The sequence below is a fragment of the Piliocolobus tephrosceles genome, chromosome 7, assembly GCF_002776525.5.
Source record: "Piliocolobus tephrosceles isolate RC106 chromosome 7, ASM277652v3, whole genome shotgun sequence".
In the NCBI taxonomy this organism is placed as follows: Eukaryota; Metazoa; Chordata; class Mammalia; order Primates; family Cercopithecidae; genus Piliocolobus; species Piliocolobus tephrosceles.
The window spans coordinates 148238871-148262045 of record NC_045440.1 but is presented as its reverse complement, the minus strand read 5'-3'; the positions used below and the strand labels follow the sequence as shown (position 1 = coordinate 148262045).

The window sequence follows — 23175 nt, the reverse complement described above, 5'->3', positions numbered from 1 at the left end:
TTTTTTTTTTTTTTTTTTTTTTTGAGATGGAGTCTTGCTCTATCACCCAGGCTGGAGTGCAGTGGCCGGATCTCAGCTCACTACAAGCTCTGCCTCCCAGGTTCACGCCAGTCTCCTGTCTCAGCCTCCTGTGTAGCTGGGACTACAGGCGCCCACCACCTCGCCCGGCTAGTTTTTTGCATTTTTTTAGTAGAGACGGGGTTTCACCGTGTTAGCCAGGATGGTCTCGATCTCCTGACCTCGTGATCCACCCGTCTCGGCCTCCCAAAGTGCTGGGATTACAGGCTTGAGCCACCGCGCCCGGCCAGTTTAAGACTTTTTTGGCCAGGCGCGGTGGAGATCGAGACCATCCTGGCTAATATGGTGAAACCCCATGTCCACTAAAAATACAAAAAATTAGCCAGGAGTGGTGGCAGGCGCCTGTAGTCCCAGCTACTTGGGAGGCTGAGGCAGGAGAATGGTGTGAACCTGGGAGGCAGAGACTGCAGTGAGCCAAGATCGCGCCACTGCACTCCAGCCTGGGTGACGTCTCGCTCTTGTTGCTCAGGCCGGAGTGCAATGCTGCAACCTTGGTCATCCTGGCAGGATCCCTTAAGCCCAGGAGACAGAGGCTGCAGCGAACCGAGATCATGCCACCAATTCCAGCCTGGGCGACAGAGCAAGACCCTGTCTCAAACAAAACAAAACAATAATTTTGCTCTAAGCAGACGTATATAGAGCAGGCATGAGGCCCTGGTCTCCTCACTCTTCCCTTCAACAGACACTTGAGCTCTTGTGTTTGGGTGAAGGTTTCCGGGGCTATCCTTTTCTGTAGAGCTGGAGCTCTAAGTAGCTGCCACTTTGTAAAGCGATGTTTCCCACTAGGCATCAGTTAACAAAAAGCGTGTGTTCAGAGGCTGGGGGCGGTGGCTCATGCCTATAATTCCAACACTGTAGGAGGCCGATGAGGGCAGATCATTTGAAGTCAGGAGTTCGAGACCAGCCTGGCCAACATGGTGAAACCCTTATGTACTAAAAATACAAAAATTGGCCGGGTGTGCTGGGACACGCCTGTAATCCCAGCTGCTTGGGAGGCTGAGGCACAAGAACTGCTTGAACCCAGAAGACAGAGGTTGCAGTGAGCCAAGTTTGCCCCACTGCACTCCAGCCTGGGCGACAGAGTGAGGCACTCTCTCAAAATAAACAAAAATCAATAAAGCGCACCTTTAGAAGCAGGACGGCCGCTTGATCACAATGCTGCGAAGTGACATTTGGCAGCAGAGTCCTTTTGACATGTTAGGGTACGAAGGGTGATGGGAGTACATCAGACAGATTCGTGAATCACCCCTGCACAGAGAGCGCAGACCGATAGCAGACTGATTGCGGAAGAGCAGGACCACACCACCCCCACCCAGCCCCACTCACTGTCTGTCCAGGGCAGTCTGTGGCAGGACCCACCTGGGCCACTGCGATGGTCACACGTGTTGTCCTCACCCCAACAAGGCCACCAAGAGTATCTCAGGGTATGAGGCTGCCAGAAGACTCGACCCCCTGATCCCTCAACACATACCACGCTCCACTCTGGTAAGAACTGCAACCCCGGACTACGGTTGGACTTGGACTAGGAGGGTAAGTTACCACTGCTGCTTTTTGTTTGCTCATGTCTAGGGAGTGCATGTACTCAGGGAGGGGCTACGTGGTTAGAGGGGAAAAAACCTGCTTTTAGCTCTATCTTTGGAATTAGGAAATAAACCTTCAATCAGATTAAACAGCACTGGGCTAAAAATAATCGAGCAGTGATATGATGACAACAGAGCAAACTGTTGCTGCGAGTGCTGACAGAGAAAATGTCAAGGGGAGGAGGGTGCTAATTTAGAAGGAGGACCACCAAGAAATGTTACTGGCGGAAGTAACATTTAACCGGGGTCTAGAAGACTAGGAGGGGTCACCTTCCTCCTTACACAGAATAAGCCCTGTTCCTCGGGAACCTGGGGCACCCTGCTCACTACGCCGCAGCCATGCCAGCCTTCTCTCTGTTCCCCCGCCTGGGAGTTTCTCCTCAGGGATCTGTGGCTGCTTCTCTCGGCCAGCAGGTTTCAGTTCAAATGTTAACGCTTATTGTCGCTGTTGTTTTGAGACGGAGTATCCCTCTGTCGCCCAGGCTGGAGTGCAGCGGTGCGATCTTGGCTCACTACAAGCTCCGCCTCCCGGGTTCACGCCATTCTCCTGCCTCAGCCTCAGCCTCAGCCTCTGCGCAGGGTGAATGAAAGCTGCGGGAAACGGCTTCCGCCGGGGAGCGAGGCTGCGGGGAAGAGCCCGCCATCGGGCGGATGCAAGAGGCAGAGCCTGGTTCTTCCCGGAGCCGCCCCACATCGCCAGGCCTCCCGGCCTGCAGCCTCATCTCTGCGCAGCCGTCCGCCTAGGCGGAGCGGGTCTCTGGGGTCCGGCCGCACGCCCCCGACCACAGCCAGCATGGACCGGGGCGCAGGGCCCTTCGCCCCGAGGAGGGTTACGGACCCAAGGCGAGCGGAGGCGGCAGTGCCGGCTGCAGGTCCGCTCCCTGTCGAGCTCCGGGCGCCCACTCCGGTGGCTGCAGCCTCCACTGGGTCGGGCTTCGAGGAACGCGCCCCTCCCAGTCCCCGCCCCGCGGCCGGGGCCGACTCACCCTGGGCCGCCGGGACCGCGCGGGGAGGAGCGCAGGGCGCCGGGCGCTCAGGCTCCGGTTCCTGCCCCGCCCCCGGAAACGGCCGCTGCGCCGCTCTGGGAGGCCTGGAGGACCGCGCACCTCGACGGCGCTCGCCAGGGCCGCAGCGAGGGGCGCGCCTCGGGGGTTCCGGGCGAGACCGGGTATCAGTCCCACGCCCCAGGGGCGCGGAAGAGCGTCGACGTTCTCAGCGCTCCGTTTCCCCCGGGATCGGAGGCGGCGAACGTTCATCCCTTGCGCCCACTCCCTGCCTCCGGGTGGCCTGCGAGGGTTGGGGAGCACGGCGCAGAATCGATTCCTGGCCCCGCAGGAACGGCGGAGCTGGGGCATCGGGCCGGGGTCTGTCTCTTATATAAATTTATGACATTGTTTAGTATGACTTTTTTTTTTTTTTTTTTTTTGAGCTTGAGTCTCGCTCTTGTTGCCCAGGCTGGAGTGCAGTGGCGTGATCTCGGCTCACTGCAACCTCCGCCTCCCAGGTTCAGGCCATTCTGCCTCAGCCTCCCGAGTAGCTGGGACTACAGCCGCCCTCCAACCACGACCGGCTAATTTTTGTAGTTTTAGTAGAGACGGGCTTTCACCATGTTGCCCAGGCTGATCTCGAACTCCTGATCTCAGGTGACCCGCCGCCTCGGCCTCCCAAAGCGCTGGGATTACAGGTGTGAGCCACCGCACCCAGACAGTTACTGGAATCTTGAAGTGTCTCTGCTGCTCCCTCTGATCACTCTCAGACCACCTCTCCTGTCTGCACACAAGGGTGGTCATTCTACTTCTAACAGCCCTGTGATTTTTGTAAACATTTGTATGCTCTTTGGATTTACTAATTTAATCCTCACGGTAATCATATCAAAATACTACTGTTCCCATACTAAAATGAAGAGAGCAGTGTCCCTGTTATCTGCCAAGGTCTCGTCTCTTTTTTTTTTTTTTTGAGGAGTTTTGCTGTTGTTGCCCAGGCTGGAGTGCAATGGCGCCATCTTGGCTCACCATTACCTCCGCCTCCCGGGTTCTCCTGCCTCAGTATCCCAAGTAGCTGGGATTACAGGCATGCACCACCATGCCCGTTTAATTTTGTATTTTTAGTAAGGACGGGGTTACTCAATGTTGGTCAGGCTGGTCTCGAACTCCTGACCTCAGATGATCTGCCCGCCTCGACCTCCCAAAGTGCTGGGATTATAGGCGTGAACCACTGTGCCTGGCCAAGGTCTCATCTCTTAAGTAACAGAACCGGGATCCAACCCACAGACCTGGCTCCAAGTCACATATTCTTTTTTAAAAAAATTTAATAATTTATTTCAAGTCACATATTCTTTAGCCACTAAACTGTGGTGTGAAACCATCATGCAAGTGGGAAGAACAGTTCAATTCATGAAACTTGGTGTGCTGAAAAATTCCCACACACCTCCACACACATTTTAGGGATGGTTTCACACATGCTCTAGGTTTTTCAGATCCTCTGAATGGCAACTGTACCCTGGGAGGAGGTATGAGGATCAAAGAAGGTAAGGGACTCGTCCAGAGCCACAGCTGGTTGGGAGCCGGGTCAGATTTGAGCACAAGACAGACCAGGAACCATCATTTTCTTTCTTTTCACAAGGATAGGGGAAACTGGGTCAGGAGGGTGACACTTGTCTAAGTAGGCTCAGCCCAGCACCCTACATGGGTGGTCCTAAACTTGTGTGATGTCTACCTAGATCCTTGCCCCAGGACTGGATGCCCTTAGGTTCCTCAGACTCTTTGGGGGACCAAGGGTGTCTCCTGCATTCACACTGCTGACAGCAGATCTGCTCAGGAGTGAGGCACAGGCTGGGTAGGACAGAGGCACTCTGGATTCGGGGTCCAGCAGGAGGGACTGGTGGACACTTGCTCTGTCCCCACAACCATCTTTGGGGAAGGGATCATGACTCCCCTCAGGGCCATGGCACATAATTTCAGATAATATGGGTACTATGGTGAACTTGGATGTCCAAAAATTCTATGTAAATCCTGTGCTGTTCTCTCACTGTAAAAGGATGCCAAAACTTCCAACTATTTAATCACATATGTGGGGTCCCAGAGAATGTTCACCCACGGCATTATGTCAGGTTGACATGATGCATCCAAGCCATATAGACGGCAGGGGTCATGGAGATTTAGCACTCACTAACCCGTTGGGCTTCACAATACACTTCCTTAACCCCTCTCGGAAAAATTTTAACACGCACCTTCAAGCTGTCCCCAAGCATGTGCAATCTCCATCCTTGCAACCACCCCACCTCTTCCTGTTGGCATTGGTCCCTGGGGTCTCCCCTCACCCACTCCTGAATGGGTAACAGGGTCCTATGGGCAATCCCACCCGAGGCACTGAAAGCACATGGGAAAACTATCTCAGAGAATCTTTTTTTTTTTTTGAGATGGAGTCTTGCTCTGTCACCCAAGCTGGAGTGTAGTGGCTGGATCTCAGCTCACTGCAAGCTCCGCCTCCCGGGTTTACGCCATTCTCCTGCCTCAGCCTCCCGAGTAGCTGGGACTACAGGCACCCACCACCTCGCCCAGCAAGTTTTTGTGTATTTTTTTTTTTAGTAGAGACGGGGTTTCACCGTGTTAGCCAGGATGCTCTTGATCTCCTGACCTCCTGATCCGCCCCTCTCAGCCTCCCAAAGTGCTGGGATTACAGGCTTGAGCCACCACGCCCGGCCTATCTCAGAGAATCTTATTGGAAATACGTTTTCACAACACATAGCTCCAGAATTGTAAGACACTAAATGAGAAAAGCAGTGTGCATGGGGCCGGGCGCGGTGGCTCATGCCTGTAATCCCAGCACTTTGGGAGGCCAAGGTGGGTGAATCATGAGATCAGGAGTTCAAGATCAGCGTGGCCAAGATAGTGAAACCTCATCTCTACTAAAAATACAAAAAATTAGCTGGGCACGGTGGCAGGCGCCTGTAATCTCAGCTACTCGGGAGGCTGAGGCAGGAAAATCGCTTGAACTCAAAGAGGGCAGAGGTCGCAGTGAACTGAGATAGCGCCACTGCACTTCAGCCTGAGCGACAGAGTGAGACTCCATCTCAGAAAAAAAGCAGTGTGCATGAAAAGTACTTAGATCAGTCCCTGGCCCGTAAAAAGTACCCAGTATTGGCCAGGTGTGGTGGCTCACGCCTGTAATCCCAGCACTTTGGGAGACCAAGGTAGGTGCATCACCTAAGGTCAGGAGTTCAAGACCAGCCTGACCAATATGGTGAAACCCCATCTCTACTAAAAAATGCAAAACTTAGCCGGGCGTGGTGGTGTGCGCCTATAGTCCCAGCTATTCAGGAGGCTGAGACAGAAGAATCGCTTGAACTCAGGAGGCGGAGGTTGCAGTGAGCCCAGATCACACCATTGCACTCCAGCCTGGGCAACAGGAGTAAGACTGCGTCTCAAAAAAAAAAAAAAAAAAAAAAAAAAGTATATATATATGTATTCCTTTTATTACAGAGCGATCCCATTTTAGCCATATGTGATGGTGTGCCCATATGTGGGATACAATTATGCTACGGGGGTGCAGTGGGGGGGGTAGGGAGATAAGGACACATCAGTTGTGGGGGATTGGGGGGTGCAGGCAGATAACGCTGGTGGGGGAGGGGAGCCAAGCTGAGCAAGACAGAGGATCACAATTTCTCATGTTTATACCTAATTACTCCTGCATGTATGGGACAAGAAACATTTGAAGAACAATTTCAAAAGGAAATTTTTTTTTTTTTGAGGTGGAGTTTTGCTCTTGTCCAAGCTGGAGTGCAATGGTACAATCTCAGCTCACCACAACCTCCACCCCCTGGGTTCAAGTGATTCTCCTGCCTCAGTCTCCCGAGTAGCTAGGATTACAGGTGCCTGCCACCACACCCAGCTAACTTTTGTATTTTTAGTATAGACAGGGTTTCTCCATGTTGATCAGGCTAGTCTCGAACTCCTGACCTCAGGTGATCCTCCCGCCTCGGTATCCCAAAGTGCTGGGATTACAGGCATGAGCCACCACACCCGGCTGGAAATAATTTCTAAGAATAAAGTCTGAAAAGCAGGTTAGGGGTGACGTCGGTAGCACAAGCAGAGGCACTGTGTGGGGAGAGCCTAATCCTGGCCCCAAGAAAGATGGCTCCACCCCAGAAGGCTGGAAAACCTCATGTCCAGTGCTTGCGGCCTCGCCTGGAGTGGCTGTCAAGTGACCTAGAACTGCACAGCCCCTGCTGTGTGCCAGGTCAAGACTGAGCCTAGTCATATAGTCCTCAGGACTGTCGGGTAGATGCTGGCAGGGCCATGTCTCTTCGAGCCTTAAAGCGGCCTGGTCAGCCTCCTGGCTGCACCTAGGATCTTGGGAGCCGCATCTCATCCCAGAGACCCGTGAGACCACCTTGGGGAACCCCACAGCCTGTGTGTCCAAGCACTCTTCTCACCTCTATCCCGCACCCAACTCTCCTGCTCCTGCAGAGAAGCAGATTTGCTCAGGAGTGAGGGACAGGCTTGGCCTGTGGGCCAATTTTGGGTTGATCCCAGAACCCCTCACACTGCCCCTGGGGTCCAGTCCTGCCCCTCAGCCCCTGGCCCTGCTGTGGACTGGGCTGGTTCCTGAGTCCCCACCCGCAGCTCCTCCTCGATCCCCCTGCCAACCCTAGGGGAGGGCCTCCTTCAGCAGCCCCTTCTCTCCCCTATGAGCAGCAGCAGCCACAGGACACCCCTTCCACCCTCTCCTCTCTTTCTCACGATGTCAACCCTGCCTCAGCCCCTGCAGGGTCTAGGAAATACCCCACCTCCCAGTCCTGACTGCAAGCCTCTCCCACCCACTGGGACCCCTGCCTTCACCTCCTTGCTGCCTCCTCAACCACGGCCTCGCCTGTGCTCGACAGTGCTCACTCCGCCAGGGGCTCTCTCCTGAAAAACCTCTTCCCCACCCCCCCCCCGCCCCCGGCCTCGGGGTCCCACCCCTTAGGGACTCGATTCCGCGAAGCCCCTCTCCACAGCCTGTGCCGCTGGACACCCCCAGTCGGGCTGACTCTTTCCAGCTCAGGCCCCCACTGCCCCTCCCAGTTTCCATTTCTTCCTCCTTCCCCACCCACCTCTCCCGCACAGAATTTGGTCAGGGTACGGTCCAGTCTGCTATTATTCGTCCTCCCCGCAGCATGTGATCCAGCCCATCCCCGCTCCTTCTTCCTCGCCGCGGGACCCTCCAGCTTGGCCCTCCCCACTTCCTGGGCCGGCCGGCCCTCGCCCTCGGCAAGGATCCCCGGGCTCCTTTTCTCGACGCCCGACCTCTCCAAGGGCCTACAGTGGACAAGGTCCCCCCGTCCAGCAGGGCCCGTCCATCAGGGAGACAGTCATCTGCCACCTGCAAACCACGACGTTCCACGAGTGGGTACACGCGTCTCCCCTGCCCATCTCCTGCTCTGCATCAGCGAGAACCCCTCCGTCTACACGGAAGCCCCTCACCAGGCAAAGCCGGTAGCCCCAGACCCCGTGGCCCGGATTGGGTCGCTCTGTGATGCCCTGGACAGTTCACTCAACCACTCGGCGCCTCCTCGGCCACTCAGAGAACACGTGCCCTCCCGGAGACCCCGGTGAAGACCGAGCACTCTTTCCCTCCCGAGCCCGCGCCAGCAGGACCTCGCGCGCCGCGTCTCCCGGTGCGCCTGCGCGGGGGCCCCAGCGGCGGAAAAGTAGGCGGGGCCGGCGGCCACTGGTGACTACAAGCCCCGGCGTGCACCGCGCTGGACTGGCCGTGGCGCGCCCGGAATGTGTCGCGGCCCTGGGCCCCGCCCCGGAAGATAAGGCGGCTCGCGGACGCCGCGTTTCCTCTTTCGGCCGCGCTAGTGAGCTGGTAGGTCGTGCTTGCGGCCCTGCGGCATGGGCAGTTATCCGCCGCCATCCTTCTCCTTGAGGCGCGCTGAGACGCGGGCCGGCCCTCCTGAGAGGATGGCGGTGCGGGCGCCCGCGGAGAGGATAGCGGGTGGTGGGCGCGGCGGCCTTGGAGGCGGGGTCGCGGAAAGCCGGGCTGGCGGGGGTGCCCGGGCCGCCCGGACGCGCTAACCGTGAATCGCCCCCAGGACCCGTCGCCATGGGCCGTGTGATCCGTGGACAGAGGAAGGGCGCCGGGTCTGTGTTTCGCGCTCACGTGAAGCACCGTAAGGGCGCTGCGCGCCTGCGCGCCGTGGATTTCGCCGAGCGGCACGGCTACATCAAGGGCATCGTGAAGGTGCGGAACGCTGGCCAGGGCGGGGCGGGAGGGGACGGGACTCCCGGCCGGAACGCCGCACTTACGCCGCCCCTGCCCGCAGGACATCATCCACGACCCGGGCCGCGGCGCGCCGCTCGCCAAGGTGGTCTTCCGGGATCCGTACCGGTTTAAGAAGCGGACGGAGCTGTTCATTGCCGCCGAGGGCATTCACACGGGACAGTTTGTGTATTGCGGCAAGAAGGGTTAGCATCGGGGTGGGGAGAGGTCTGGGTGTTGTCTGGGGAGTTAACGTCCTAAACCGGTGTGGGAACCTCGCAGCAGAAAGTTGGGGTGGGGACATACGCGTGGCCAGGCCATTGGCTACGGTGGGCACCGGTGGGGGCTCAGAGAGCTGCCCCGGGAGGCTGGATGTTGAATGCTGTGCTCGCAACTTCGCGGGCTACTTAGAGCGAGTGGGGTCGCATTGCCTCTTACCGCGCTGACGGCCTGATGCTGCTTCCCTTTGCAGCCCAGCTCAACATTGGCAATGTGCTCCCTGTGGGCACCATGCCTGAGGGTACGATCGTGTGCTGCCTGGAGGAGAAACCTGGAGACCGTGGCAAGCTGGCCCGGGCATCAGGGAACTATGCCACCGTTATCTCCCACAACCCTGAGACCAAGAAGACCCGTGTGAAGCTGCCCTCCGGCTCCAAGAAGGTTATCTCCTCAGCCAACAGAGCTGTGGTTGGTGAGTACCAGGCAGCAGTTGAATGCTGAGGGCTGTTGGGTGAACAGGCTGTGAGCGCCGGCGGACAGCCAGTAGCTAGACTTGGTTCCTGGAATTACCTGTTGTTTCAAAACTTGGGTTTTGTAAGTTTGAGGTTATTCTGTAGTCTCAGTTTTCGTCACTGTAAAATGGGCACAATAGTACCTGCCTTATTGCTATTGTGGCGTTAAATGAGATTGGGATTAAGTCACTTGGGACTTGAATTCTAGTCTGGGCTTCCTGATTGCTGTACTTGCATACAGTTGGTTAACAGCTTTTTCAGATAAGGCAGGGAGAGAGTTGTGACTTTCTCAAAAACATCTACTGAGTGAGTGAAGGAGGATTTGAGTCTTGGTTAACTCCCTGTGCTGTTGGGAACATTGGAATCCTTGTTACCAACTCAGCCTGGCACGGGGAGGCCCTGAGGTTGTATTCCTGGAATAAGCAAAGCTGAGATGGGGCAGGCTGAATCAAGTGTCCCGTGTCAGGTTGAGTGACCTGCCGGATGTCTCACACATGGTGAAGGGGTGCTTCCCCACGCTTGGAGCTCAGCCAGCATTCTGGGTGATGGAGGTGAGGGCCTTGGCTTGACTGCTCAGTGTGGATTGAAGAAACTGGATGTCGGCTCACAGGGTGCAAGGGGCTCTAGGGTGGAGGCGAGTGGGCTTTTTGCTGGGTAGTTGGATGTAGTATTGTGAAGGTGCATGACAGGAGATTGAGGGGAGGAGGTGGGGGTGCTCTGACCGACTAGAGGTTCCCTGAGGTACCTGATCTCCCTTACAGGTGTGGTGGCTGGAGGTGGCCGAATTGACAAACCCATCTTGAAGGCTGGCCGGGCCTACCACAAATATAAGGCAAAGAGGAACTGCTGGCCACGAGTACGGGGTGTGGCCATGAATGTAAGTAACGCAGAAATGCAGGATTGGGTATTCAAGGCACGGTGGCCACACGAGCAGGCAAGTCCCATCCACAGGTGGCCCTGCAGGAGGAACATCTGCAGTGGGAGGAGCAGTGCGTGGTGGTTTATAGTCACAGGACTGTTGATCTTGCTCCAACCCTCGTGAAGGAGGTGGGCTAACCCGCATTCTAAAGCCATCTTCCTCTGCCTATAGCCTGTGGAGCATCCTTTCGGAGGTGGCAACCACCAGCACATCGGCAAGCCCTCTACCATCCGCAGAGATGCCCCTGCTGGCCGCAAAGTGGGTCTCATTGCTGCCCGCCGGACTGGACGTCTCCGGGGAACCAAGACTGTGCAGGAGAAAGAGAACTAGTGCTGAGAGCCTCAATAAAGTTTGTCTTTATGCCACCAGGCTGTGCCCACCCCCATGGTTTCAAAGGGATGGTCCCTGCTGGGAGGATTTCTGTGGGATCCCCCTGGTTGGTACTGGGAGGAAGGTAGACTACTGGAGTAGACCACCAATGAGTGGTGGAAGCGTGAAGGGAAAGTCTACAACTAGAAATGAGGTGCAGGTACCCTGGGCAAGACCCTTGCTTCCACACAGAGGGGACCAAGACACTTAGGTGGGTGACTCAGTACCATGGCTTGCAGTGCTTGGATGTAAGCACTTATTTCACATATGGGGAAACTGAGGAACAGGAAACAGAATAGGACACAATCATGAGCCTGGTGTTCCGGACCATACCCTCACTCTGCCAGCTCACTGCTAACTTGCTCAGCACCTGAGGTGTTCCTTTGCCCACGGTCTTTTGGCTACATCCTTCCCCTCTGTACTGGGTACAGCTCTGCTGATGTCAGTGTGTTTTTGTAAAGTCACTGCCAGGGATACCGGGCTTGCAGGTGTCTGTCTTGCACTGAGAACTTGGGATGGGCCTGGAGGAACATGGGACAGACACTCTGTCTACAGCCAGGAAGTTATTCCTAGCCTGGCCTTTACCATTCTGTTCTGCAGACGACTGGGAGCACCCTGTATGCATTCCCACCCTGCCATGGTGGGGAGTGGTCACTGACTGGAGGGTTCTGGGTGCTTTTTCCTGTGGGTGGAGCCTCATACCTTACCTCATTTTCTAGCCTGATAGTGACAGGTGAGGTTGAGGGTGGTGATTGAGTGTGGGGTCCCAGGTCACTGCTGGGATTGCTGAACAAAGGGATGAATGTATGCAGTGCGTGTATGGGCATCCCAGAGCACCCAAGAGTCCCTTCACCCACCCACCCAGAGCCATACACTGCAGAGAAACTAACCAGGAACAGCCCCCAAAGCTGCATTGATTACCTTATTCTGAGCACATGGCCTTTCCCTACTGGCAGGGGCAGATTCCTTCCTTCTCTCTAGCTTTGGTAGCGACAAGTGAGGCTGAGGGTGGTGATTCTGAGTGGAATCAGGTTGGAAGTGTCAGGGAACCGCCCCCCTGCAATGGAAGGGCCAGTAAGCTCGTTGTGGTCACAAGGCAGGGGGAGGGGCTTCCTGCTTGGCCGTAGCCCGTGGCACCTTGTCCCTTAACCACGAAGAGATCCCAGGACAGCATCCTATCAGCGCTTTCACACAAGGAAGTTCCACCAGCAAATGCAGCAGCTGCAGATAGATTACTGCCCCTAACAACACTCCTGTGGAACTGCAGCAGGCAGGATGAGGCACGGTGTGCTCTGCCTAGAGACTTGGAGAGCGCCTGGCAGGTGAGAATAGGCCACCTTAGGCTTCCATGGTCACTCCGGGATGACAATTCCTAACTGGCTGCAGGGTGGCCCCGACTGTCATGGTCCACGCTGTTTCTAGAGTGAACCTTACCCCGCATTTCATGATCTTGCTTTCCTGATCCTGCTGGCATAGTCCCACCTGTTTTTGGGCGCCCACCACACCTAGGCAGTGACCCAGCAGGGCCTGTTTATTTTAGACAGGCTCTCGCTATTGCCAGGCTGGTCTCAAACCCCCTGGCCTCATGTGGTCTTCCCACTCCAGCCCTGACCGCCCCGCCAGTAGCTAGGGGACCTGGTTTAGATCCCCTGTCATTCGCAAGGCGGTCCCAGGGTCCTAGGTGTCACGGTCGAGAAAGAATCCAGGAGGACGGTGTTTCCTCCTGAAGGATGGAGGGGCATCTGGAAAGAGGGTTTTGGGAAACCACTAGATGCTTAGCTTGGCCATAAGCCGTCACTGCTTTTCTGCTCCCTTCTGGGCAAAGTGGATGCAGGGCTTGGCCGAAGGACCGGCCATCAGGGAAAGTTTGCTCCAGAAGCAGCTCAGGCACCCGAAAACCCTTTCTCCAGAGGGAACACTGGGCTCCATTTACAGGATCAGGGATGAGGGGCCATGGGTTAAACCCAAGACAGGCTTCTTTGGCCAGTAAGCATCCTCTCTTAGCCCCAAGGAAGGGTGCGGTTCCCGTTTCTTTCTCTGTAAAGGAAGGGACCTAGTTCGTTCTTGTTTGCGGCACCTTTCGTGGCTCATTAGGGAGATGATTTATCAGAAAAAGGAAAAGACTAATATGTTTTCGACTCTGACCATCGCCCCAGTTCTGGGGCCTCCGGGCCGTGGCTTCGGACTGCCACCCGGTGGCAGCGTTCCGCTTTACGGCTTTGCCATTCGCGGGTCCCCGGAGCCTTACTGCGAGCCAGGGAGGTGGGCAGCTGAGACGCAGCGTCCTAGCTTCCCAGAGCGGCCCGGACGGCGCCTCGGACCCGGACAGTTGGCTGACGTCACTTCCGGGTCGGCTCCGATTGGCGGGGCGGGAGGGCCGAACGGGCGATGTTGGGCTGCCGTGCTGCTCCGCGGCGCTGAGGTGAGTGTGAACCCGGCGGGGGCGGGCGCACGGGGCGCAGACCCTTCCCTGCGCACTGCGCCCGTGCCCGGTTCTGTTGCGGTGCTCCAGGCCTGGGTCCGTCCCGCCATCAGCGGCACTTCCTGTTCCAGGGACCCCGGACAAGGCCTTGAGTACGGACTGCGCTTCGCCGCCCTCTCCCAGCCCCGGGGTCGCTCCTCACGGGGCTCCTTCCGCCCTCGAGCGCCTCACAGCTCGCTTGCCCCACGCGGGCCCCCCTGGACTCCTGCCGCACAGGGCGGCTTCTGGGTCCTGATGCGCTCCCGACCTCTTGGTCCCAGCGGCCCGAGGCCTCATCCCGGTTCCCTCCCACGCCCCTCTCCTGTCAGCTTTTCAGGGGCGGAGTCGTGCGTCTCTCGGTTCTCCCAGCCCTCTGCGGATCTCGCCCCTCCTGCATTTAGCGTCCGCGCTCCTCCATGCTGCTCCCTCTGCTGATGCCTTCCCTCCACCCCACCCTCCTCGCTTCCAGCGCTCGGGGGCTTTTCTCCCCGCAGCCAGGCAGCCAGGTTTTTGTTTCTCCTTTCTTTCTTCTTTCTTTTCCTTCTTTTCTTTTTCTTTTCTTTCTTTCCTTTCTCTCTCTTCCTTTTTCTGAGACGGAGCCTCGCTCTGTCGCCCAGGCTGGAGGCTCAATGCAACCTCCGTCTCCCGGGTTCAAGCAGTTCTCCTGTCTCAGCCTCCAGAGTAGCTGGGATTGCAGGCGCTCGCCACCACGCCCGGCTAATTTTGTGTTTTTAGTAGAGATGGGGGTTTAACCATGTTGGCCAGGCTGGTCTCGAACTCCTGACCTCAAGTGATCCGCCCGCCTCGGCCTCCCAAAGTGCTGGGATTACAGGCATGAGCCACTGCGCCCAGTCTCGTTTTCTTGTATCTCTACGTACCTAATACTGTTTTTGTCTCTTAAAAATCTACATATGTATGGCCGAGTGCGGTGGCTCATGCCTGCAGTCCCAGCACTTTGGGAGGCCGAGGCGGGCGGATCACAAGGTGCGGAGATCGAGACCATCCTGGCTAACGGTGAAACCTCGTCTCTACTAAAAAATACAAAAAAATTAACTGGGCGTGGTGGCGGGCACCTGTAGTCCCAGCTACTCAGGAGGCTGAGGCAGGAGAATGGCGTGAACCCGAGAGGCAGAGCTTGCAGTGAGCCGAGATCTTGCCACTGCACTCCAGCCCGGGCGATGGAGCAAGACTCTGTCTCAAAATATATATATATATATATATATACGTATGTATTATACTGTGGATATTCTATATCTGACAGTTTTTCTTAGCCTTATAGTTGCTCTATCTCCTTGGCATTACTTTTCACCACTGTGACTTTGCTGATAGACGCTGAAGTTTTTTCTTCTTCTACACAGACACATGGTAACATTCTTGTGTTTTTCTTGTGTGCCTTAGCAAGTCTCCATAGAGTACATACTTTGAGTTAGGTTTCCTCACAGAGAGTTTTGCAGGGTTTCAGTTCTACCAGGTAGGGCCAGATGTATTTCTAGAGTCACTGTACCAGTTTACGGTGTCCTCAACATTTGATATTATGAAGTATTTTATATTTCCCCAGTCTTTTGGGAGAGTCTGGTTTTATTTACCTTTTTTTTTTTTTTAATTAAAAAATTAGAGATGGGGGGTCTCACTATGTTGCCCAGGCTGGAGGGCAGTGGCCACTCACAGGCGTGATCCCACTACTGATCAGCACCAGAGTTTTGACCTGCCCTGTTTCCCACCTAAGCTGGTTCACCCCTCCTTAGGCAACATGGTGGTCCCCTGCTCCCCGATGTCACCATATTGATGCCGAACCTAGTGGGGACACCCAGTTGGCATAGCACAGTGCAGCCCAGAACTCCCAGGTTCAGGTGATCCTCCTTCCTCAGCCTGCTGAGTAGCTGGGACTACAGGGTTTGCCAGGTCCTATCCTGTGTTCATTTGTTCAAAATTGTGACATTTTTCTTATTAAAAAAATTTTTTAATATATTGTGTATATTTATGTTTTGTTACATGTTTGCAAATATCTTTCATTCTCTAGCTTGTCTGCTTGCCTTTTAATTTTGTGGTGTCTTGTACAGAATCCTTTTTCTTTTTTTTTTTTTGAGACAGGGTCTTGCTCGGGCTGGAGTGTAGTGACACAATCTTGGCTCACTGCAGCCTCCATCTCCCACTCTCAAGCGATCCTTCTACCTCAGCCACCTGAGGTTTTGCCTGGGACCACAGGCTCACACCACCACGTCGGCTAGTTTTTGTAGAGCTGCGGTTTCACCATGTTACCCAGGCTGGTTTTCTACTCCTGAGCGCAAGCAATCTGCCCACCTCCGCCTCCCAAAGCATTGAGATTACAGGTGTAAGTCACCATGCCTGGCCTTTTTTCCTTTTTAATGGAATCAAACAATCATTTTCTTTATAGGCTTTTATTATTTATTTACTTATTTACATTTTTATGTATTTTTTTGAGACAGAGTCTTGCTTGGTCACCCAGGCTGGAGTGCAGTGGCATGGTCTTTGCTCACTGCAACCTCCACCTCCCCGGTTCAAGTGATTCTTCTGCCTCAGCCTCCCGAGTAGCTGGGATTGCAGGCGCGCGCCACCACACCTGGCTAATTTTTGTATTTTTAGGAGAGACAGGGTTTCACCATCTTGGCTAGGCTGGTCTTGAACTCCTGACCTTGTGATCCACCCACCTCAGCCTCCCAAAGTGCTGGGATTACAGGCGTGAGCCAGCACACCCGGCCTTTTTTGTTTTTTAAATATTTAAGTCTTTAACCTGCCCAAAATATTTGTGTACCATAGAAGGCAGGGAACTAATTTTATTTTCCAATGGAAAACCAGTTGTGCCAATACCATTTATTGTCCTTCTTCTTTGCCGTTGATATTGCAGGTATATTAACATATGTATAGATGTCTTCCATTATCTTTTTTCCTATACTTAAACTTCACTTTCCATTACCATAGCGTAAGTCTCAATATCTAGTAGGGCACACCCTTGTCTCCTTCAGTTATTTTTTTGGTATTGCCTTAGCTAACTTTTTTTTTTTTTTTTTTTGAGACAGAGTCTTGCTCTGTCTCCCAGGCTGGAGTGCAGTGGTGTGATCTTGGCTCACTGCAAGCTCCGCCTTCGGGGTTCACGCCATTCTCCCGCCTCAGCCTCTGGAGTAGCTGGGACTACAGGTGCATGCTACCACACCTGGCTAATTTTTTTGTATTTTTAGTAGAGACGGGGTTTCAGCACGTTAGCCAGGATGGTCTCGATCTCCTGACCTCGTGATGCGCCTGCCTCAGCCTCCCAAAGTGCTGGGATTACAGGCGTGAGCCACTGTGCCCAGCCACACTGCCTTGGCTAATCTTAGATCGTTACTATTTCATGTGATATTTGGAGTCATTTCTGTCAGATATCATGTTCTGTTGAAATGCTTATTGTAATTGCACAGAATAAATTTAACTTGGGAAGAATTGATATCTTTATATTGAGCCCTCCTATTTAGAAACATGGTCTGTTTCTGCATAAACTTTTCTAAGGTACTTCTATAAAGTTTTATAATGTTGTCCATTACATACATATCTTTTTTTAAGATTTAATGTACTGCATAGTTTTTGTAGCTATTATGAATGGTCAGTTTTCGGTTGCTGATTGCTAACGAATAGGAGTGGTATTAATTATTCTGTGTTGACCTTGTTTGTGGCAATGCTGTTGAACTCCTGTCATCCCAACAGTGGATTGATACTCTTGGATTTTCTATGTAGATTGTTTTTATCATTTTCAAAGAATGGCGAGTTTGTCTTTTTTCTTCTGATCCTTGTAGCTTGTATTTCTTTTTTCTGTGACCTATTGCGTTGGCTAGGATGTTGAATAGCAGCAGGCTCTGAGAGGGAACATCCCTCTCTTGTCACTGACTCTACTGCACGTGCTTCTAATGTGTCCTCTTAGTGTTGTGAATACAAATTTGAATGCATGGAACCCCAGGGTCCCTGAGCCACACTCTGAGAACTATTGCTATGCCTCCTGGGGTCAAGTGATCCTCCCACCTCAGCCTCCCAAGTAGCTGGGACTACAGGCATGTGCCACCAAGCCCTGCTAATTTTTTTAATTTTTTGTAGGGATGGGGTCTCAGTATATTGCCCGGGCTGAGCTTGAACTCCTGGGCTCAAGCGATCTTCCTGTCTTGGCTTCCCAAAGTATGGGGATTACAGGCATGAGCCAACCATACCTGGCCTTTTGCTCTTTTTTTTTTTAAATCTATTTGAAATTATTATTATTTTTTTTAACCTAGGAGCATAGATTCAAACTGCCCTAAATATACACTCTTTCCTTTTTTGTTCTTGGTAGCATTTCCTTTTCTACTTTTCTGTCTATTTTCTTTTTTTTTTTTTTTTGAGATAGGCTCTGGCTCTGGCTCTGGCTCTGTCACCCCAGCTGGAGTGCAGTGGTATGATTTCGACTCACTGTGGCTTCTGCCTCCTGGCCTCAAGCGATCCTCCCACCTCAGCCTCCCAAGTAGCTGGGACTACAAGCACATGCCACCATGCCTGGCTAATTTTTGTATTTTTTGTAGAGAGGGATTTTGCCATGTTGCACAGGCTGGTCTTGGACTCCTGGGCTCAAGAGATCCACTCACCCTGGCCTTCCAAAGTGCTGGGATTACAGGCGTGAGCAACTGTGCACAGCCCCTTTTCCATCTTTTTTTGTTCCCTTTATTGGATTTGCCAGGTGTTTGTGTACTTTATTAGCATTTTCAAAGAATGACCATAGAGATTGTTTTCTGTTTCTTTAAATTGTGTTTTGTTTCCTTTCATATTCTTTCCTTGAATTTGTTTCTTTCTTTTTTTTTTTTTTTGAGACGGAGTCTCGCACTGGGCTCGATCTCGGCTCACTGCTACCTCTGCCACCTGAGTTCACGCAATTCTCCTGCCTCAGCCTCCCAAGTAGCTGGGATTACAGGCGCACACCACCACGCCCAGCTAATTTTTTGTATTTTTAGTAGAGACGGGGTTTCACTGTGTTGGTCAGACTGGTCTCGAACTCCTGACCTCAAGTGATCCACCTGCCTCGGCCTCCCAAAGTGCTGGGATTATAGGCATGAGCCACAGCCTGCATTTGATTTCTTGCTGAATACTTAGATTGTTTATTTCAGTCTTTGCTGTTAAAATGAGTCTATTAAGGATGCGCAGTTTTCTGTAGGTAGGCTTGGTTCTATTTCCACTTTAGTTTCCATTTTTGTATTCTTTTGGAGAGAGGGTAACTTTTCATCGTATATTTCTAATATAACAACAATATGGGTAGGAATTATTTTGCCAATGATATATTCCTTTGGGATTTGTTGAAACTTTCTCTGTTGCTCTTTTTTTGGTAATGTTCAGTATGTTGAAAAAAAGTGTGTTCTTTATGCTTTAAGCATGAGATTCTTTACTTGACCCACTTGTTTCTGAGGGAAGTATGTTAAAAATCTCAACTGGGCACGGTGGCTCACGCCTGTAATCCCAGCACTTTGGGAGGCTGAGGTGGGCAGATCACAAGGTCAGGAGATTGAGACCATCCTGGCTAACACGGTGAAACCCCGTCTCTACTAAAAATAAAAAAAAAATTAAATGCACCCGTGGTCCCAGCTACTCGGGAGGCTGAGGCAGGAGAATGGTGTGAACCCGGGAGGCAGAGCTTGCAGTGAACCGAGATCGCACCACCATACTCTAGCCTGGGCAACAGAGTGAGACTCCATCTTAAAAAAAAAAATCTCATTCCAGAGGAGGATTTACCAGTTCCTCTTTGATAGATCCATACCTGTTTGTAATTATTAAAGCTTTTTGGTGGACTTTTAGTAATACGCATTTTTTTTTTATTCCTATTAGTGATTTTTCCTTTCTTTTCTTTTTTCTTTTTTTGGAGACAAAGTCTTGCTCTTGTCCCCCAGGCTGGAGTGCAGTGGTATTATCTCGGCTCACTGCAACCTCCACCTCCCGGGTTCAAGCGATTCTTCTGCCTCAGCCTCCTGAGTAGGTGGGATTACAGACGCCTGCCTGCCACTGCGCCCAGCTAATTTTTGTATTTTAGTAGAGACGAGGTTCCACCATGTTGGCCAGGCTGGTCTCCAACTCCTGGCCTCAGGTGATCCGCCCGCCCCAGCCTCCCAGAGTGCTGGGATTCCAGGCATGAGCCACCGTGCATGGCCTGTCCTGTTCTTTCTTGACTGTGGTGCTGGTTCCATGGGCTTGTGCAGTTCGTGATGATCCACTGAACTGTGTACTCAGGATTTGTCAACTTTTATAATATAAATATACTTCAATAAAAAGCTTTAAAGATATAGAAAAGGTATGTAGGTACCACAGCTTTATTTTAACTAGTGGTTGATCAAATATTTACTGATATTTAGCCTTTCTGTGTTATTTTATTTTAGGCCAAATAGTTGCATCATGTGTACCTAATCCAAGAGTCTCATGCTTCTGGTAAGTGAGTCAACCTTATTTTACTTATTTATTTTGAGACAGGATTTTGCTTTGTCACCCAGGCTGGAGTGCAGTGGTGTGATCACAGCTCACTGCAGCCTCTACTTCCTGGGCCCAAGCGATCCTACCACCTCAGCCTCCCAAGTAGCTGGGACTACAGGTGTGTGCCATCACAGCCGGCTAATTTTTTTTTTTCTTTGGTAGCATTGAGGTCTCCCTACATTGCCCAGGCTTGTCTCAAATTCCTGGGCTCAAGCTATCCTCCTGCCTCAGCCTCCCAAAGCGCTAGGATTATAGATGTGAGCCACCGAGCCTGGCCCCTTCTATCATTTTTAATTTTCTTCCTTAGCCCTTAACATTTTGTCTTCATTCTTCCATGTAGAGTGAGTGCGTATTGTTGTTTTCCTCCTGAATGAGATAGCTTAGCATGCCAGAGAGGAGGAGGGGGTTAGACAGCCCAAGGGCAGCAGGCAGTAGAGGTGAGACTGGAGGCTGGGCACTTTGGTGCACTCCTGTAATCCCAGCACTTTGGGAGGCCGAGGCAAGAAGATTGTTTGAGCTCAAGAGTTCAAGACTAGCCTGGGCAACATGGCGAAACCCCATCCGTACAAAAAAATTAACCGGGTGTGATTATTGGGGTGATCAGACCCAACACCAGGCCATGGGGGCTGTGAAGTCTGGCGGAGTCAAAGGAGAAAAGACAGGTTAAGAGTACATAAGGTGGGCCCAGGGGGCCAGTGCTGGTATGGAGGCTGTGAAGGCCCCCAGCTCTGGGAGCCCACACTATTTAATGGTGATCAAACAAAGAAGCAGATGGTGAGGACGTGCATACGTGAGGGTAGACAGGTGAGGACGTGAGGATGTGGGGGTAGAAGGGTAGTGGTGCATCAAGCGTGGCTGTGATGGTTTAGCATTTTCTTTGATGCATATGTAATATGCTCTGCTACCTGAGATAATGGAGAACTTGTTTACGAGCCTGGGAGGCCAGTTAGCAGTACCCCCATTGGGATGGGTGGGGGTGGACCAGTGAGGCAGGCAGGGCTGTTTATGGCAGCACCAAGTAGCCTGAGCTGTGGAAGAAGGGGCCAGACTGGGCCTCCACTTGTTCTGTTCTCTTCTCTCAGCAACTGAGTGACCAGCTCCTGTGCACCGCCCTCAGAAAGCCCAACCCGTAGGCAATGGCAGCCTTGTTCCTGCCTGCCCCACCCCAGGTGAGCATCTGTCCTCCTGGGAGGAGTGAAACCTTTACCCAGGGCTTTCCTTGGCAAACACCGTCAGGTGTCTCTGGTTTGGGGTGCTGACGTGATGGTAGGGGTGACCCTGGGACCCCCATGCAGCCACCCACTGTGCTGGTGCCTTTAGCATGCTTCTGCTGCCTCCCTGCCCCTGCCAGCCCACTCTGGACCACACCTGGGCTATAGCAGTTGCTGTCATTCCAGGCCGAGGTGACCTTCGAGGATGTGGCTGTGTTCCTCTCTCGGGAGGAATGGGGCCGCCTGGGCCCTGCTCAGAGGGGCCTCTACAGGGACGTGATGCTGGAGACCTACGGGAACCTAGTCTCACTGGGTAAGGCCCTCACTAGGACTCAGCTCTGGGAACAGCCCTGGGGTCTAAGGGCTCAGCAGAGGCTGGGCTGGGGGCCTCACCCCCTGGGCACAGAGGTAGGTGATGACCTTTATCCCAGGTAGGCACCTGATCTGAGAAGATGAGGGGAGGGGCAGTGCTGGGACCTTCCTGAGTCAGCCGTTCCCTTCCCTCTTGCTCCAGGTCCCAGGCAGACCCCTCCCTGGTGGGACAGGGGGACCGGGGTCAGGGGGTGGAGTTGCACACCTCCTAGTGGAGGTAACCCCTGAGCTCTTGTTCCCTTATGCTCAGGACTGCCCCAGCCCAATCTCAGTGCCCTCCAGAGGGTGTCCAGGCTTCCGTCACCCCCTCTGCTTGTGCCTCCCTTACCCTGCTGCCCCAGGGTGAGACGGCACTAGGTGCTGCCCTGTGTCCTTGGTACCAACCCCAGTCCCTGTCTCCTTCCCAGGAGTAGGACCTGCAGGCCCCAAGCCTGGAGTGATCTCGCAGTTGGAGCGAGGGGATGAGCCCTGGGTCCTGGATGTTCAGGTCACCTCTGGGAGAGAGCACCTGAGAGTCAACAGCCCAGGTGCGTGAGGGGGTGTGCTCCCCAACTCAAGTCACCGAATGAGCATTTGTTAGGGTCCAGCGTGTCTGTTTAATGAACCAGGAGTCTGTGGGGAAGATGCACTGGGGCTAGCACAGGAGGCCTGACGGTGGCCTTTGCTGAAGCCCAGGTCACCTCTCTCAGTCTGGGCACCTTGGTGGGGAGATTATTGAGCAGAATCTCTCCAGGGCAGCATTTCTGTAGAAAACAGGAATGGACATTCCAGGCAAGGTCCCGTGTAGAGGGGAGTGAATAGGTGCAGACCATGGGTGCTGTAAGGGGAGGTTAGGGTCTGCAGAAACCCACAGAACCTGCCCTCCAGAGCTTATGCCACACAGTGAGGGCCTAGTGATGGAGACTATCACTTAATTCCCCTCTCTTCTAAATTAATACACACGGAAAAGTGAGAGAGTACACATCACCCTGAATCTCACTGCCCAGACACAGTTGTATTGTAGGATATTCCTTTCCTAGCACTGGCCTTTCCACTCTTATGTATGGACACAGTCTTTTTTTTTTTTTTTTTTGAGACAGGGTCGCCCTCTATCACCCAGGCTGGAGTGCAGTGGTATGATTATGGCTCACTGCAGCCTTGACCTTCTGCACTCAAGTGTTCCTCCTATCTCAGCCTCCCAAGTAACTGGGACCACAGGCATGTCATGTGCCACTCACACTAAGTTTTGATTTTTTTACAGACGAGGTTTCACTATGTTGCCCAGACTGGTCTCGAACTCCTGGGCTCAAGTGATCCCCTCGCCTTGGCCTTCCAAAGTGCTGGGATTACAGGTATGAGCCACTGCCACTGCACCCCACCCAGACACTGCTTTTTTTTTTTTTTTTTTTTTTGAGACAGAGTCTTGCTCTGTCGCCCAGGCTGGAGTGCAGTCGCGCAATCTCGGCTCACTGCAGCCTTCACCTCCCAGTTTCTTTTTTTTTTTTTTTTTTTTTGAGACGGAGTCTCGCTCTGTCGCCCAGGCTGGAGTGCAGTGGCCGGATCTCAGCTCACTGCAAGCTCCGCCTCCCGGGTTCACGCCATTCTCCTGCCTCAGCCTCCCGAGTAGCTGGGACTACAGGCGCCCGCCACCTCGCCTGGCTAGTTTTTTGTATTTTTTAGTAGAGACGGGGTTTCACCGTGTTAGCCAGGATGGTCTCGATCTCCTGACCTCGTGATCCGCCCGTCTCGGCCTCCCAAAGTGCTA

General features: G+C 53.3%; 3 protein-coding genes across 11 annotated transcripts in view; 2 read left to right on the top strand and 1 right to left on the bottom strand.

Annotated features, from left to right (window-relative positions):
- ZNF517 (zinc finger protein 517) overlaps positions 1–2697 on the bottom strand; it is a 15135-nt gene extending 12438 nt beyond the window's left edge. For 2 of the 8 annotated variants that reach the window (XM_023188278.3, XM_023188274.3), the window contains exons 1-2: positions 1438–2697; positions 1204–1326 (exon numbers count right to left, since the gene is read on the bottom strand). The gene's annotated coding sequence lies outside the window, so the exon portion shown is untranslated. The other 6 variants (XM_023188279.3, XM_023188282.3, XM_023188276.3 and 3 more) reach the window with 5 other exon arrangements.
- Positions 2698–8415: 5718 nt separating this feature from the next.
- On the top strand, positions 8416–10921 carry RPL8 (ribosomal protein L8). Its single transcript, XM_023188287.2, has 6 exons — positions 8416–8510; positions 8737–8885; positions 8968–9109; positions 9376–9594; positions 10396–10511; positions 10725–10921. Exons 2-6 carry the CDS (start codon positions 8748–8750, stop codon positions 10881–10883), a joined length of 774 nt encoding a protein of 257 aa, XP_023044055.1. The 5' UTR covers positions 8416–8510; positions 8737–8747; the 3' UTR covers positions 10884–10921.
- A 2347-nt stretch (positions 10922–13268) lies between these two features.
- ZNF34 (zinc finger protein 34) overlaps positions 13269–23175 on the top strand; it is a 13445-nt gene continuing 3538 nt past the window's right edge. The window contains exons 1-5 of one of the 2 annotated variants that reach the window (XM_026449728.1): positions 13269–13344; positions 19758–19806; positions 20931–21017; positions 21246–21372; positions 21839–21958. In XM_026449728.1, coding sequence (XP_026305513.1) covers positions 20985–21017; positions 21246–21372; positions 21839–21958 — 280 coding nt within the window. In that variant the 5' untranslated portion in view covers positions 13269–13344; positions 19758–19806; positions 20931–20984. The remainder of the gene's footprint in view (positions 13345–19757; positions 19807–20930; positions 21018–21245; positions 21373–21838; positions 21959–23175) is intronic. The other variant, XM_026449729.1, reaches the window with a different exon arrangement.